This window comes from Saccostrea cucullata, unplaced genomic scaffold (genome assembly GCF_032062105.1).
Source record: "Saccostrea cucullata isolate Sc308-1 unplaced genomic scaffold, CSIRO_AGI_Scuc_v1 ctg1456, whole genome shotgun sequence".
Classification (NCBI taxonomy): Eukaryota; Metazoa; Mollusca; class Bivalvia; order Ostreida; family Ostreidae; genus Saccostrea; species Saccostrea cuccullata.
Window position 1 is genome coordinate 160,278 of NW_026923075.1, and position 15,459 is coordinate 175,736.

Consider the following 15,459-nt stretch of genomic DNA (forward strand, 5'->3'; position numbering starts at 1 on the left):
GAGAGCTACAGTTCTGCAGCTAAATAATGAACACAATCCAAGCAATAGTTCACAAAAATATTCCAACATAAAATAAATCACGTTTTTAGATTTGACGCCTTTTAATACAATTTTTTTTAAAGAAAAAAGTGCATAGTCATCATTTAATTCATCAAGAAATCTTTATTCAAGTAGTCTTTTACACTTTTCAAACCAATAAAGTAGACAGAAAATTAATACATGTATTTATGTTTTCATTGCTAGAAAATAAAAATTTCATTTTTTAAATTATGTATTTTTAATGAGTTGAGTCATATTATTTGAGAAAATTATCAATTATCAAGAAACTTCCAAGACAGTATGTTGTCTTTTCATTAATCATTGAAATGTGTGAACATATTACATAGTGTTCTATGTTTGTTTGTTGTTTAACACCCCTCTCATGAATTTTTCACTCACATGGAGATGCCACCACTTGATGGTGGGGAGCTACAAATTTTGTCCTATACTCTGCACTCATGGTCATTAAGCAGTGAGGGATCTTTTCTGTGCCCATATCTACTACAACACGGAACCTCAGTTTAAATGGTCTCAACCAAAGTATCAATCTCCACGTCCCACAGTAGGATTCAAACTCACGACTTACTTAATTACTTCACGACTCTAGAGCAGACGCTCTAACCATGTGGGTGACTGACATCTATTCTTTTACCAAATACATCTTAGTTTATCTATTAAAGTCCATTTGTAAAAGAAAATAAGATAAACATTAATTGATAAAAAAGTGACCAGTAATCTCTCCATCTTGTTCCATCACAGTTAGCATCTAGTAGAGAAATGCTACAAGACCAGTGATGTGGAAAAAAGACATGAAACATATCAATTACAAGTAGCAATATATTAATAGCACTTACCCTCCACTTGGAAAACTTCAGTGGAATTATCAAAGGACATTTTCATCTTGCTCCTCCGGCCTTAGGGAGCCCTGGGTCTGTGATCGTCCCCACGTAATTCAATAATCGGTGGGCAGCTCGTTTTACTTTTTATCACATTTTGGTAATCCACAAGGAAAACATAAATACACTCCATGAAAATTATGACATTGTTGAAGGGATTAACTAATCCAATGGTTGACGGACACGCGACTGCATGTAATAGCTACTGGCTTTATATACACATCACATACCTGAAATGACAACAGACATTGCTAATTAACCTAGTGCACATAACGTTGTCAACAACCTGTTTACTTTCATTGCATTTTGTATCAGTTGCTTAAATCTCAATTTAATTACAATGCAACCACTTATTAGCACTTACTGGTATTTGAAATACCTTAATAAAAGTACACTTTTTTTGGTTTCCTTGCCTCTGTTTTGTTATAAACATAAAGTTAAGGTCAAATAGAGCCTTAACACTCCTACACCATTTCTAAATGCCATCATTTACATGAGAGTTTATAAAAGTATATCAACACAGCATAAGGACATATTACAGAACCAATCATTGGTTATTATTGTTATCCAATGACCTTCCCTTTACTTCTCTCTGTCGTAAAGATCAATATCAGAACGTGATTTTCCCCATTAATTTGAGGAAAATATCAACAAATTAACCTTTCTACCACCTGTGAGATTTCAGGTATTCAGCATCCTCGTTCTCTGTTTTACAGTTTCTCCTCTCTATATCGGGTATTTTAATTATTCATAGACTAACATGAGAACTCTTATGTGTTAATATACAGCTTTGACAAAATAATGAAAGAAATCAGAGATAACATAATACTTAATTAATTATTGACATTCAAGGAAGACATCTGAGTTAATTTAGCATTAGCAATATGAAAAAAGAAAACCTTTTAAAAGAACTTTAAACTAATTGATTCCATTTTTAATAAGGAACTGGCCTGTAGTAAATATATTATATATTTTTGAAAAAAAAGTTAACTTCTCTGCAACTAAAAAATGCAAACTTGTTTCTTTAATTTTTAAGTCAAACATTATCATAACACAAGTAAAATCATCTTTAACTGAAGTTAATTCAGCCATTAATATGCAGTGCATGCCACTTCAGCTTTATTACACAACCATATCTGGAAGTCATGCTGACTCCAAGTCAGTAAAGAATATGCATGCAACAATAACCACCACCTAACTGTTTCATTCCAAGTGCATCTTTAAGCTTCTTTGCAAAAGAAAATTTTCTTAAGATTTTTTTTGCATCTCCCAGGAAAAACAATAAGATCAACTTAGCTGTTCTGAGAGTTAAATCAGAATATATAGAGATAATAAATGAAAGTAACCTTTGACCTACAACTGAAGAAGACAAATGCTGTATCTACATTTATGCAGCAATACAAAGAAATGACAGAATTTAAAGTGCTAGCCCTTACAGTGTAAAATGACAATCCAGGCATCCATACATAACCTTATGTGGATCACACTGAAGAGCATCTAATCCAAAAACAAAGAGTCAGCTCCCAAAATTTCAATATTCCACCCATTTTACACAATTAATAGAAAGATGGTCAATCAATAGGAGAAGTTCATTGTATCATAAAAATGTCAAGTATTGATCGCCTTGTTTAATGATAGCTGCAGAAACAATCAACTGCAGAAATAGCCCCAATACAGCTTCATCAGAGGTTGGCAGACACTGGTTTGGTTCAATATGCCATACTAAAGAAAGCACCTGAGAAAAAAAAGTCTGTACCAGCAGCAAATCAACCTGTCTTATACAGAGAATATAACATTGATAACTGAATAGGGCATCTTTCTTTCTTTTCAATGAAGACTAAAGAAGCCCTCATTTACAATAGATTTGAGTGTACTTGTACTCATGGAAAATTGTGAAAGTACTAGCTAGCTATACTTGAAATCAAGAAAAAAAAATTCTTAAAAACATGCTGAAATTCTGTTATTAAAATTACTAATATACTCTAGTTTTTTTTTTTTAAATAACAACAAATTATGTGTTTAAGCATTGCTTGAATTTTATGAAAACAGAGCACTGAAGCACTTTATTACAGATTTAAAAGAACAATATATTTCAATAAAGGTGAGTTCAAATAATGTGGAGTTTACTTACTACATTAAAGATCCCATACCTTGAAGGATAAATATTTTATATCTTCAAACTTATCAGCCCTGTAGTGTGCTTACAATTACTGAAAAAATTCACGAAATATAATATGGCCTTTAGCCTACAATGAAGTAAAAACACCCTAGATGACTTTCACGATATTAAAATTGTTTACTATATCACAGAAAGTCAGGCAACAGACAGCTGCGGAATATCTCAGACGTACTGATGCAGGTGTTTGTTGTACCTGTGTAATTTGACTGATACATTGTCCCTTACTTATATATGAAGAGATTCCTCCAAAGCAACCAAAGAACCCAAGACCGCCAAAGTCGAGGCACGTAGTCCGGTTAGAACACTATCCACAAAGCTGTTTACACAGCAAACACAAACACATACCTGGGTGAATCTCTAACCCAGGAAATTATTTTTTTGTTGATAACTGTCAATAATCCAATAGATAGTAGTGACTGTTAGCCAGCACAGTAACTGTTTGGTGTGTTGTCCTGTACTGTCGTCGACCAATCAATCAAGCAAGTCACACATTGTTGACAGGTGCCCTGCCTTGGGGGCTAGAGTCCTTATCTCTGTCACAGCCGGCATGTACCAGGGATACTAAAACAAGCTTCCCTAATTCACCAGCATACACATCCACTGAACAATTTTTCACTGTAATATACTATTCTGTAGAAGGAAATAGTGTTTTAATGCAGTTGATTTGTCCAGAGATGGATAATATACCAGATAACACCTAGTACTGAGCAGTACTATCTTCTGGGCTTTCACAATAACTTTCACTTCATGGTACTGATATAATTTAATATTATACCAAAAAAATACATCTGATAAATATTCATCCCATGATATGTTACATATTTTATGGCCTGTATATGCTGTATATGCAGTGACAGCGGAGATTACGAGTTAAACATGTGACATACAATTACTACACCTAAGGCCACAGAACTATCATATAGTGTATTGTCTCCCTGCAGTGTGTACACAGACACTAATTGTTGTCTTATTTCCTAGATCATCAGTCCTCTTTACCCTCAAACAGGAAGTAACGGCAAAAAAAATAACAATAGATCTCCTACTGCACATACAGTCTCCCTCTCTGTGATGCACTTATCAAATCTCAGGAGATCAGTTTAACATTGGAAAGACGGAAAAATTGTTTTACTCTGAAAAGCTTTTTTCTTTAAATTTTTCCTGTTTCAGTTTCCTTTTAAGTGTACCTCTGAGGATCAGACCTGCATATGATTAGTCTTACAAGCAAGCTTTATATCTTTAAAATTGATTTAACCTTCACTAAATTATAAATATTTCTCTTTTTCTATCTTCCTTTCTTATTTGATTTATTTATTTTATTTTTTATTAGACTTTTTTTTATGACTTTTCATTTTTCTGTGAATAAAGGACAATATACACGTACAATGATTAATACATTCAGATTGTACAGTTGATATCATTTTACATTTGGATGGAATATGTGGACAGTCTAAAAAAATTCTTACAGAATGTCAGTTTTAACATAATGACATGCCCATTTGTTTAGAAATAAAAAAGCAACATGTCAGAAAAATTTTCAAAAACACTGCAACAGCATGCAAATTTTGCCAAATTGGTATAATTTTATGCAGTTTAGATAGTGGTTGCCCCTGCATGCTTCGAACTGCAAAAATAAATTGCAATGAAAAAGCAATCTGTACATGTACAAATGGTGGCAATGTACACAAAACAGTCACCCAAGTTTTATCAAATTTTACATGTAAATTAAACTTGTACCAACCTTAATAAATTTTTTTTGTAAGACAGTCTTTTGACTTTAATGCTGCTTTAATTCTTCACAAAATGGAGCATCTAAATGAACTGTAGCAGAACATTTTCCCAGGCCTGTCATAGCGCCCACTGCCAGGGTACCTGGGGTTCTCAGATCTTGAACATTAACATTATGTTTGTTTTTTATTTTTTCCCCAACTATTTTCAAAAATATCTAGATCAGACTCTGGGCTGGCCATTCAAGTGTTTGAATCCCCTCTCCATCACAAAATTTTACACAAATACATACATGTACCATATGTAATAAACTTCAATAAAAGTCGTACTAAGCTTGTATTAAAATTGTGGATTGGATGTGCTCTGTTGGAAATACTTGGTCATTTTGGAAGAAATTTTCAAAATATAGGCACATTGATAGACAATAATGAATTCATCAATTTTTTGAAAAAATATAATATTTAGTCATGAATGGAAGATGATGATCGATAATCAAAAGGAAGAATATGTGTTTGTGTGGTGGAAGAACGACTGAGTGAGGGACCCTCCTTGTTACACTCCCTACAAAATTAGGACGTACACTGCCTTGACTTGATGGAGTGGGGATATATAACAAACTATGATATAGGTACTTTATGTATTGTTGTTGAGAATAGCATTGAAATTATTGAAAGCAGTTTATGGTTTGTTTAGATGTACAGGCATTTCCCATCCAATTAGTATAATTTCAAAGGCACTGCCAATGTGCATATAGAGCAAAAATAGTGCAAGATTAAGCAAGATAGATAAATTTTATATTACTGGTAAGTTAAGGACTGAGATTGGATTAATATACATGTAGTCGGTCCTTTAATTATTACATATGTATATTGATGAGGCCATTTTTTGCATAAGGTGAACGAGCTCTTTGCAGTGGAGATGTTTAATAACAACTTGTTACTAGAGATACTGTTGAGATATGTAAGCCTTGGCAGTCAGCTCCAATAGACGGCAGGAGATCAGTGACCAGTTCCAGACTTCTCCCAGAATGTCACAGATCTAATCAGCACCAGTCAATACAATCTGATAGCCACTCACATCAATTAAAGCTAATTAAGCCAACACATTGATAGTCAGCTTTCCTGAGGACCACTCTGCTACCATTGTAGATGGCACAGGCAAACATTAGTATTTCTATTGTTCTTAATGCTAGTATTGTCTTCTATCTCAATCTATCCCTCATTCAAAGCATTAACCTCACCTACGACATTATCCAAAACAAATACATAAACTCCGTCAATATTTACCTTTTTTCCTATACACTTGATATTATCATTGTGTTCAATGTAGAGGGATGAAGCTGTAGGCCATACACACCAAAAAAGGAAAATACACAACACATCTGACAAACTCTTGCATTAAATTATTACCCACAAATATTACAAAAAGCTAAATAGCAAAACTATGTTACAGTGTGTGATAATGTGGGGTCAAAACTGCAAATTCAAACAAGGAATTCCTTAAAATCCTGAGTATGTGAGAGAAATCAGAGACTTGATCTAAATACAATCCAAACCTGTGTATACTTGACTAAAATCAATACCAATGGCACATTCTCATCCTGGCTCTTCCCTGATGAAAATAATTATTTTCAATTTCTAGGGGGTTTCCAATCAATACTATGGGCTATTCAAAAGCCTGTCATTGAGGACTTGTTCTTAATCTTTTCCCCATAAAAATTCTGAAATGTTTGCAGCCTAGGTCACCCCAATCATTTATATTTTGCGACTAATGGTTAACCATACACAAGTTATTTTTACAAATCAATTACTGTTCATCATGATGCCTTTTTTTCTCCCAATGACACCATCTTAGTTATATCAAATTATAGCTGCAGTTGTTGGATAAGGTCAGAATAAAATCAAGGTCAGAGTCGACCTAGTTAAATACTGCAGATTGTGACCATCTTAATTGATATTCAACCCCTTGATGTGCTTGTTAGAAAACATATTTCAAAGAAAATAAAGAGGCAGTAAATATTGACTTCCTTTTTCTTTGAAACTGAAACAAGTTAAAATCATTAAATAACCACTTATAAGATTGTATCACTGATACAATAAATATATCAAAACAAGTTGGAAGTCCCAAACATGTTCATGTGGAATCATCATTAATGTCCAAGAGGGGCCAATGTTTGTAGATTTCATGGGTCACCTTTACCCACAAATTCAATACATCCCCATGAATGCTTACTTTGCCAACATATCAATTTATTGAATATATCATGTAAAGGAGAAACCCAAGTAATTACATCCCAATGAACATGTAAAATTTTGCTTGTCCAAGAACGATAACCCCACCCATCCCCACCCCACACAAATTAAAATGATTAAACAGTATTGTAAGTTTTCTGACCTCATTATTTTAAATTCTTGGTTATCTCAAAATTTCCATTTTGGTCTCATCAAAATCAAGATAAAGAAGTTTGACTGATGATACATTTTTTTCAGCATTCTTCTTTTAAAATGACCTTAAAGTAAGTTAATAACTTCAAGCAAATAAAGAATCTTCCTTAAACAGAGGTGAATTCTAAAATGTCCCATCATTTTTTTTAAAACCAACTTCCTCTTTTCTCCTTTTTACACAGTTTTCTTCAATCAAACAACTTCAAAATAATCCCTTCCTTAGAAAACTACATCCACTAAGTTTTATTTGTTTTCAGTTAAATGTAGGCTGATATTGGGGGTGTAAGACAGATGGTGAGAGACAGATTAATTTTTAATGTCACTACATTCAGCTCCAATGCATTGGGGTTGATATTTGTATATTAGCCACTAGCAATGCGTGGCAGGGGAGTTTGTTTGCTCAATTTATATTTTGAAGCACACACAAATGATCTTTAAAGTCTAAAACAAATAAATTAAATCACTTTATCCCCAAAGTCCCTTAAGAAATCCTATTTCAAACTGTCACAAGCAAAATCAATAAGATTAACAGAGTTTGAAAGAAAATGACAATTTTGTTCAAACTGGAAATATACCTTCAGCTAAAGGAGTATCAAAAGAGAGAAACAAGAAACTATAAACAAAAAATACTGCAATATGTAAAGAAACTGCAAAATACCATAGTTTAAGACTTTTCATAAATCAGTTTGCTCTAATTATTAAAATTTAAAAAGCTGTGAGCCTTGAAAAAATATCAGAATGTAAATTAATGCTAAAAATGAAAAACATGCCAAATGAAAATAAACTTCAAAATTTGCATCTACTGTAATTAAGGCACAGAGTTAGGTAATTTGACTTAATTAGCTGACCACAATAAATTTGAATTTTCATCTTAATTCATACAGCGAAACCAACATGACTTAGAGGACAATGATAACCAGAGCATCACTATATAATTACCTTCCAACACATCAAGTTATATAAAAGTCAGATTTCCATAGCTTCTGTTGTAGCAGTCACTCAGAATGAGATTTATATGTTAAAACCCAGACTCACCTGAGGAGAAACCAATGAATTTGCTGAGCTGCAGCATCAAATGGCTGTCTGATGTCCATTGACGTAATCATTTTACGCAGGGCTTTCAGGACAGCAGCTGCTGAAGCAGTTCTGTTTACATAGTGTCAAAATGGACCGAGCGGCAGGTTTTGTATTTTTATTTGACAGGATTCCTTAAAATAAAAAATCAATTGCCTCTGACGCTCAAGACTACTTCCCTCTCAACCGAGAGTTCATGGAGATGGTGATAGGAGCTAGGAGATGGGCACTAACCACAACTCTATATGTACATGTCAACAGATTAGCTAGCCCTAGTAAGAAATCCCTGGGGAACTACATAAAAAAATGTAATAAAATGATAGCAGCAGGTACAGGCCATTTCTTTATTAGATTCAATACTTGTCACATCAAACAGGTAATATCTACCAAGCTTACTGATAATAATGTAACCTGAATAACTGCTACAATGGCACGGTTAACAAATACCTTGTTCATCTACGATATCTAGGAATAATTACCTTTTTCTTCAATCTTCACTTTAGCTTACATCTCTCATTAATTATTCCTGATTTTTTGGCAAATTCCTTTGATAAACAACATGAATCTCTCCTGCATTGTAAAGGCCAATAGATCTCACAGCAGCACACTGCAAACATGAGGCCTTGGTCACTGAGGCAGAATCTCGAGACTATACAGATATACTGATGTTTCTCTTCTCTCCAGCTCCAGTCCTATTGATCCAATTGGCAGTATTATGGTCATAGGACCATGAACATGTCTGTCTCACAGAACACTGCTTTTTGCAGTTGATTCAGATATTCTCTCCTCTCAAAAAAGGTATTCAGATAGAAGATTCTAAGACTTGTACAATACATATCTGATTTGTGATATTCATAGTGGATATCAGAATATAATTCATTATTCATGTAAAAAATAACCCTATGTCTAGATTCTGAAGCATATAGATACATGTACCACTACTCAGACTGGCATGAAGAGAAATTGCAAAGAAAACCAGATCATTAAATAGTAAAAATGCATTTAAAATTTGATTAATTTATCATAAATACCTCTAATAAATATAATCTTTCAAAATACAGCCTTGCAGAAACTGCATAATCAATGAAAAATAAATATTTCATTTATGATCTGTATTATTGAATACTCAATGACTAATAAACTTGGAAAAGGTCAAAAGAATTGTATGAAACTAAAATGAATCATTAATTAACATTTAATTGAAAATTTCAGGAATTCATGATACATTGATTCAAATGATTAATTCATATGGAAATCATCAGTCCAGGAAATTCATATAAAGCCATCGCCTTAAGAATTTCAATTGCTACATTGGACATGAAATGTGTGGCAAGTGTCCCTACAAATATAGATGTTCATTTCACATCAACTGAGAGTGATGAGAATTTTTCACAATTCTGGTTCAACTTGACTTATAAATATAAAAAAAGAATCTTGAGCTCTAAATTAAAATTGCATTAAATAATAATATGTCTCAAAAATATGTGAATTGCATTTTTTTTTTTTTCAAAATAATAAAATTTTAAGTGAATTTGTTAATCAGTCTCTTAGAATCTACACCAGGGTAACTGATATTATAGGTGTATCTATCATACATGCATTCAAAAACAAGCTGTATTTTTTTTTAATCTGATCCCCCCTTTCCCCTTTTACAGAAAGTTGATGAAAACTACCATTCTAAACACAGTTGGCATAAAAGTTTACCATGATTTGTTTAAATAGATATTTCTAAGAATATATCAAATATAAAATACAACAATAAACATACGATGTTTGCTAGTTATACTATATCTAGCAGGGTAATAGAATTATTCTCCAATTTCATTTTTAGTTGTGGTTATTTTAGAGCTTGTTACACTTGGGTTGTTTTCCAATCTGCTGCATGCAGATCAAAAATTTTTATGGTTACAGGTCTTGGATAACAGCATGTGATAAAGTGTCACTTTTCGCTACCTTGCATGTCAATCCAAATAAAAATTTAAAAATCTTTATGAAATAAACAATAACCTAGACAAGAGGCCCAAGGGCCTTGAATCGCTCTTCTGATAAATTGTACAATCTATCACTTCTATTAGAAGCCTCCAACTCTATTAGTATCATAAGACCCAAAATGCATCAACTTACAAAGTTTGATAATATTTAGCCAGTTAAGACTGAAGATATTATAATATAATTATCAAATACCATAAGTAGGTCAAAGTGACCTACCTTTTGATTGGAATTTTCTGAGGACTCAAGATACATTAATTGACAAAGACTGATGATTCTAATTAAATAAGTACCTGAGATATTCAAAAGTAGGTCACCATGACCTACTTTTTGGTCAACATTCTCTGAAAACCCAAGATGCATCATCTGACAAAGTTTGACAATTCTAAGCCAATTAGTTCCAGAGATAATTAAATATAGCCATCAAATGTCAAAAGTAGGTCACAGTGACCTACTTTTTGGACGATGTTATCCAAACATCCAAGATGCCTAAACTGAGAAAATTTGCTGATTCTAAGCCAATAAGTACCTGAGATATTCAAAAGTAGGTCACCGTGACCTACATCTTGTTGGACATTCAATAAAACCATAAGATGCCTCAACTGACAAAGTTTGATGATTCCGAGCCAATAAGTACCAGATATAATCAAATATAGCCAAAAAATGTCAAAAGTAGGTCACAGTGACCTACTTTTTGGTCGATGTTCTTCGAAAACCCAAGGTACCTAAACTGACAAAGTTTTATGATTCTAAGCTTATACGTACCTGAGATATTCAAAAGTAGGTCACTGTGACCTACTTTTTACATCTCCGAAAACCCAAGATGCATCATCTGACAAAGTTTGATGATTTTAGGTCAATAAGTACCAGAGATACTTAATTATAGCTACAAAATGTCAAAAGTAGGTCACTATGACCTACTTTTTGGTCGTCACTCTCAGAAAACCCATGATGCATCAACTCACAAAGTTTGATGATTCTAAGCCAATAAGTACCGGAGATACTTAATTATAGCCACAAAATGTCAAAAGTAGGTCACTATGACCTACTTTTTGGTCGTCACTCTCCGAAAACCTCAAGATGCATCAACTCACAAAGTTTGATGATTCTAAGCCAATAAGTACCAAAGATACTTAAATAAAGCCATAAAATGTCAAAAGTAGGTCACCATGACCTACTTTTTGGTCATCACTCTCCGAAAACTAAATATGCATCCACTCACAAAGTTTGATGATTCTAAGCCAATAAATGCCTAAGATACTGAAATATAGCCATAAAATGTCGAAAGTAGGTCATCGTGACCTACATTTTGGTTGACATTTTTCAAAGACCCAAGATGCATCTACTGACCAAGTTTGATGATCGTAGGTCTGAAGGTAATCAAAATATGCATTTTAAACAATTTGAAAACAAATGTCGGCAAAATTTAAAAAGTAGGTCACAGTGACCTACTTTGTTATAAATATGTTTTAAGGTCCCTAGATGCATCAAAGTACAAGATTTGATGATTCTAAACCTCCCAGTGTCTGAAATAATGGGATTTAATGTTTTTAAAAGGATAAGTCATAAAGTTCAAAAAGTAGGTCACAGTGACCTACTTTTAAGTTGACATTGTTCAAGGACCCAAGATGCATCAACTGACAAAGTTTGATGATCATAGGCCTTAAAGTGTCCAAAATATGCCTTCAAATCAATTTGAAAACAAATCCTCGCAAAATTTAAAAAGTAGGTCACCGTGACCTACTTTTGAGTTAACATGATGTGAAGTCATAAGATGCATCAACTTACAAGATTTGATGATTCTAGTCCTTATAGTAAGAAAAATATACACGTTTTTATTAATTGTAAATTTAGGTCAACTTTGAAGTGACCTTGAGACCACGCCCTTTGCCCCAGGGTCATGCCTTGAACAATTTTTAATCTTCAACATATCCTGATCCTTGTATGTAAGTTTGGTGAAAATCTGCCTAGTGGTTCTGGAGAAGAAGATTTTTTAGCAACCAGTACTTTTGGTTTTGTTTTCCTGATTATCTCCCCTTGTTTTAGGGTCCCAACCCTTATTTTAGTACAAATGGTAGCCCTTGGGCCAAGGATACCCTGTGACAAATTTGGTACTGATTGGCCAAGGGGTTCTTGAGTTATGGCCCATATTCTAAAAAGTTAACGCACACCGCACACCGCACAAATGGCCATAGCATTAGCTCTTTGAGCCTTTGGCTCAGAAGAGCTAAAAATCAGCCAGCAAAACCATAAATAGGCCACAATTTGTACACATACCTGTATTGGACTTTGTTTGAGGTGATTTAGAGACCTTTAGTCACAGAGATACCAACTTCACTATTGATGAGCCTCATTGATTTTCACACTAAAAATAAATTACATGTACAGTTACAAAGCAAATAAAAAAGTACAAAGCACTGTGTGACAGCTGATGCAGAAAAGCAGTCAGCCTGAATATAGCCTGCCACAATCAATGAAGGTCAATGCAATTGATGCAGATACTACAAGATATACACTATCATCTTAGGACTCAAATTGAAGACTCAGGGTTTTCAATGACATCCTTGCAAAACACTTCATTGAAATTCTAGAGACTCAGAAATATCACCTTAGTTCCCCCCTCCCACTTTATCAAAATAACTGTTCTATTTTTGGCTACTATATTAATTGATATCATGTCCTTCAATATTAAAAAAAAAATCTTCCAATATAGCTCCATGTATTAATTTCTGGGGCTTTTATCTTTGCTTGAATTACAAAGTGATAACTGAAATTCAAAAGTTCAAACACAGGCATTTCTAAAACAGGCAAAATAATCAATGACCAAAATCTAATGTAAATACTTCCATGAAAAAAAGATAGTCAATTGAGAATCAGGTTTCCTTGTAACTGACATCATTTGGCCATTGCATTGTTTGTCCGATGTCAAATTTCCATATGTCACATAACATACTTTTTCTCAGCCTTTTTTACAGAATGTTTTAAAAAGCCTTACTTAATCAGCTGGCCTGCACACGATGATTGTAGCTCTAACTAAAACCCAAATAAAGTATCTTAACAAAATCAGCATTTACTCAAAATAAATTCATATATATCTGACTTTTTAGTAAACTACATTTTCAGTTAAGTTAGTTACTAAATCCTTCTTTGAGTTATGAAGCTCATAAGGCCCAGGGATTATACCCATTTTCTGTGGCACTATCAGGATGACCCCCTGGATGCTGGGTATTGATTGATTAATTGTATGCTGTTTAACGTCCCTCTCAAGAATTTTTCACTCATACAAAGATGCCACCATTTGTCGGTGGAGAGCTACAAATTTTGCCCTATACTCGGCACTCAGGGCCATTGAGCACTGAGAGATCTTTTTAGTGCCAGCACCTACTGCGACATGGTACCTCAGCTTATAAGGTCTCATCCAAAGGACCGGTCTCCACGTCCAACTGTGAGATTTGAACCCACGACATAAGGATCAACTCCTTACTTAGAGAATCTAGAGCGGATGCTCTAATCACTGCACCAAGCGGGGGACTGGATGCTGGGTAGACTGGCAGACAAACTACATGGATAATAGTGAATTATAATGAAGCAAAGTCTAGCATCCCTGGCACTTCGTTATTAGCATGTTTACTGTACAGTCATTAACTGGGAATAAGGACAACTATTACAGTGGATCTATTGGTCCAGTGTGCAAACTGTTGCCCAGGCATCAACAGTGGGGGCACCTATCCAACAAATCAACTGTTGTGTGATGCCCTAGTCAACAACTGTTTTGTTATACCCAATAATACAAGAGGCCCATAGACCACTCATCTGAGGACATTGGCTAGAAAGAGCACAAATCAGGTCGGCATTGAAAAGTTACTAAGGCTGGGGGACGAGGAGGCTTGAATTTCACTCTTCATGAGGATGCCTCCATTATCAATATGGTATATAATCCTGTTACTTTCTTGAAAAGATTTCATGAATGTTATTATTACTAGACCATGATTCTAATATCTATAGTTTGAGTACGACCCTAATTTTTTTCATGGAGATTCAGCTTATGAGCTTCATGAAATATGCAGGCGTGAAGTGTTATAGTTCATGTCCTCATGAATTCTCTAAATTGAATTCGTTTCTTACATTTCATGCCTGAAAACTATGCAGCCTCACTAAACACACATCTTTGTATGTGAAGAATATTTTCCTCATTTAAATAGCTTGGGTATTTCCATTGTTGTCGGAAAATCTGAGAAGTTTGCAATCTCAATCTTGATGTATGGTCAGTGTGTTAAAATTGAGAATATTTCTATTTGCCATCAATATCATTGAAAAAAGAAAGGAAGGGCACCGCAAGGCAGCGCATCCACTTGCAAAAAGAGCATTTCTACAAATCAAAGCACAATTGTCATTGTTCCTAGTGCAAACTACATCATTTCTCTTAAGCACATTGACAAATCAACCCACCAACATACAAAAATGCAGTCTTATTTAACAAGTTTACTGAAAACTTTAGTAATATGCAAAACATTAATTATAATATAGAATTGTGGAATAATTATAATCATTGGAAAAAAATGAAACTCTGCTCACCCTAATATATCGGGTCACCATCAGACATATTATTAAACTAACGTTTGGCCTAACATATACATTTAGCAAACTGATAGAGAAGTAAGCTAATAAACATGTAAAAGAGTAGCAGTAATGTCTTGAATAAATTTCAACCTGCCTTAATTTGTTAATAATGTTTGTTAATGAAAAACATTGCTGAACCAATGGTGATGCCAACCACAATTGTAATACATTAAAAAAAAACCAGAGACATTAATAATTAATCACACAAGGTTGTAACGTGATCATCACAGAAAATCTTGATGATAAGTCTTAGTTCCAACTTACGGTAGCCTCACCTTGTCGTATTTTCGTAAATACATTTAATTCTGCATGCAATTACATTATTATGATAAACATGGGAGTGCAATCATCCGAATCGGTGCATACACAGTATGATCTTACCCAAGTATCTCATCTGCTGCAGGGCCCCTTCTCCATCGTGTCTGCTGTCTCCAAATCATGATCACGGATGTTCAGCAAAATCTGCGTCAGTGTGCAACGCTCGAATGACCAG

General features: G+C 34.0%; 1 protein-coding gene across 8 annotated transcripts in view; it reads right to left on the reverse strand.

The window, feature by feature from the left end:
* LOC134263084 (ras guanyl-releasing protein 3-like) overlaps positions 1-15,454 on the reverse strand; it is a 46,752-nt gene extending 31,298 nt beyond the window's left edge. Inside the window, exons 1-4 of one of the 8 annotated variants that reach the window (XM_062745395.1) lie at positions 15,348-15,454; positions 12,624-12,711; positions 8,319-8,491; positions 894-1,165 (exon numbers count right to left, since the gene is read on the reverse strand). In XM_062745395.1, coding sequence (XP_062601379.1) covers positions 894-939 — 46 coding nt within the window. In that variant the 5' untranslated portion in view covers positions 940-1,165; positions 8,319-8,491; positions 12,624-12,711; positions 15,348-15,454. Of the gene's footprint in view, positions 1-893; positions 1,166-1,299; positions 1,322-3,066; positions 3,086-3,339; positions 4,064-8,318; positions 8,492-8,836; positions 9,206-12,623; positions 12,712-15,347 lie in introns of those variants that run through there. The other 7 variants (XM_062745392.1, XM_062745397.1, XM_062745396.1 and 4 more) reach the window with 7 other exon arrangements.
* Positions 15,455-15,459: the final 5 nt, after the last annotated feature.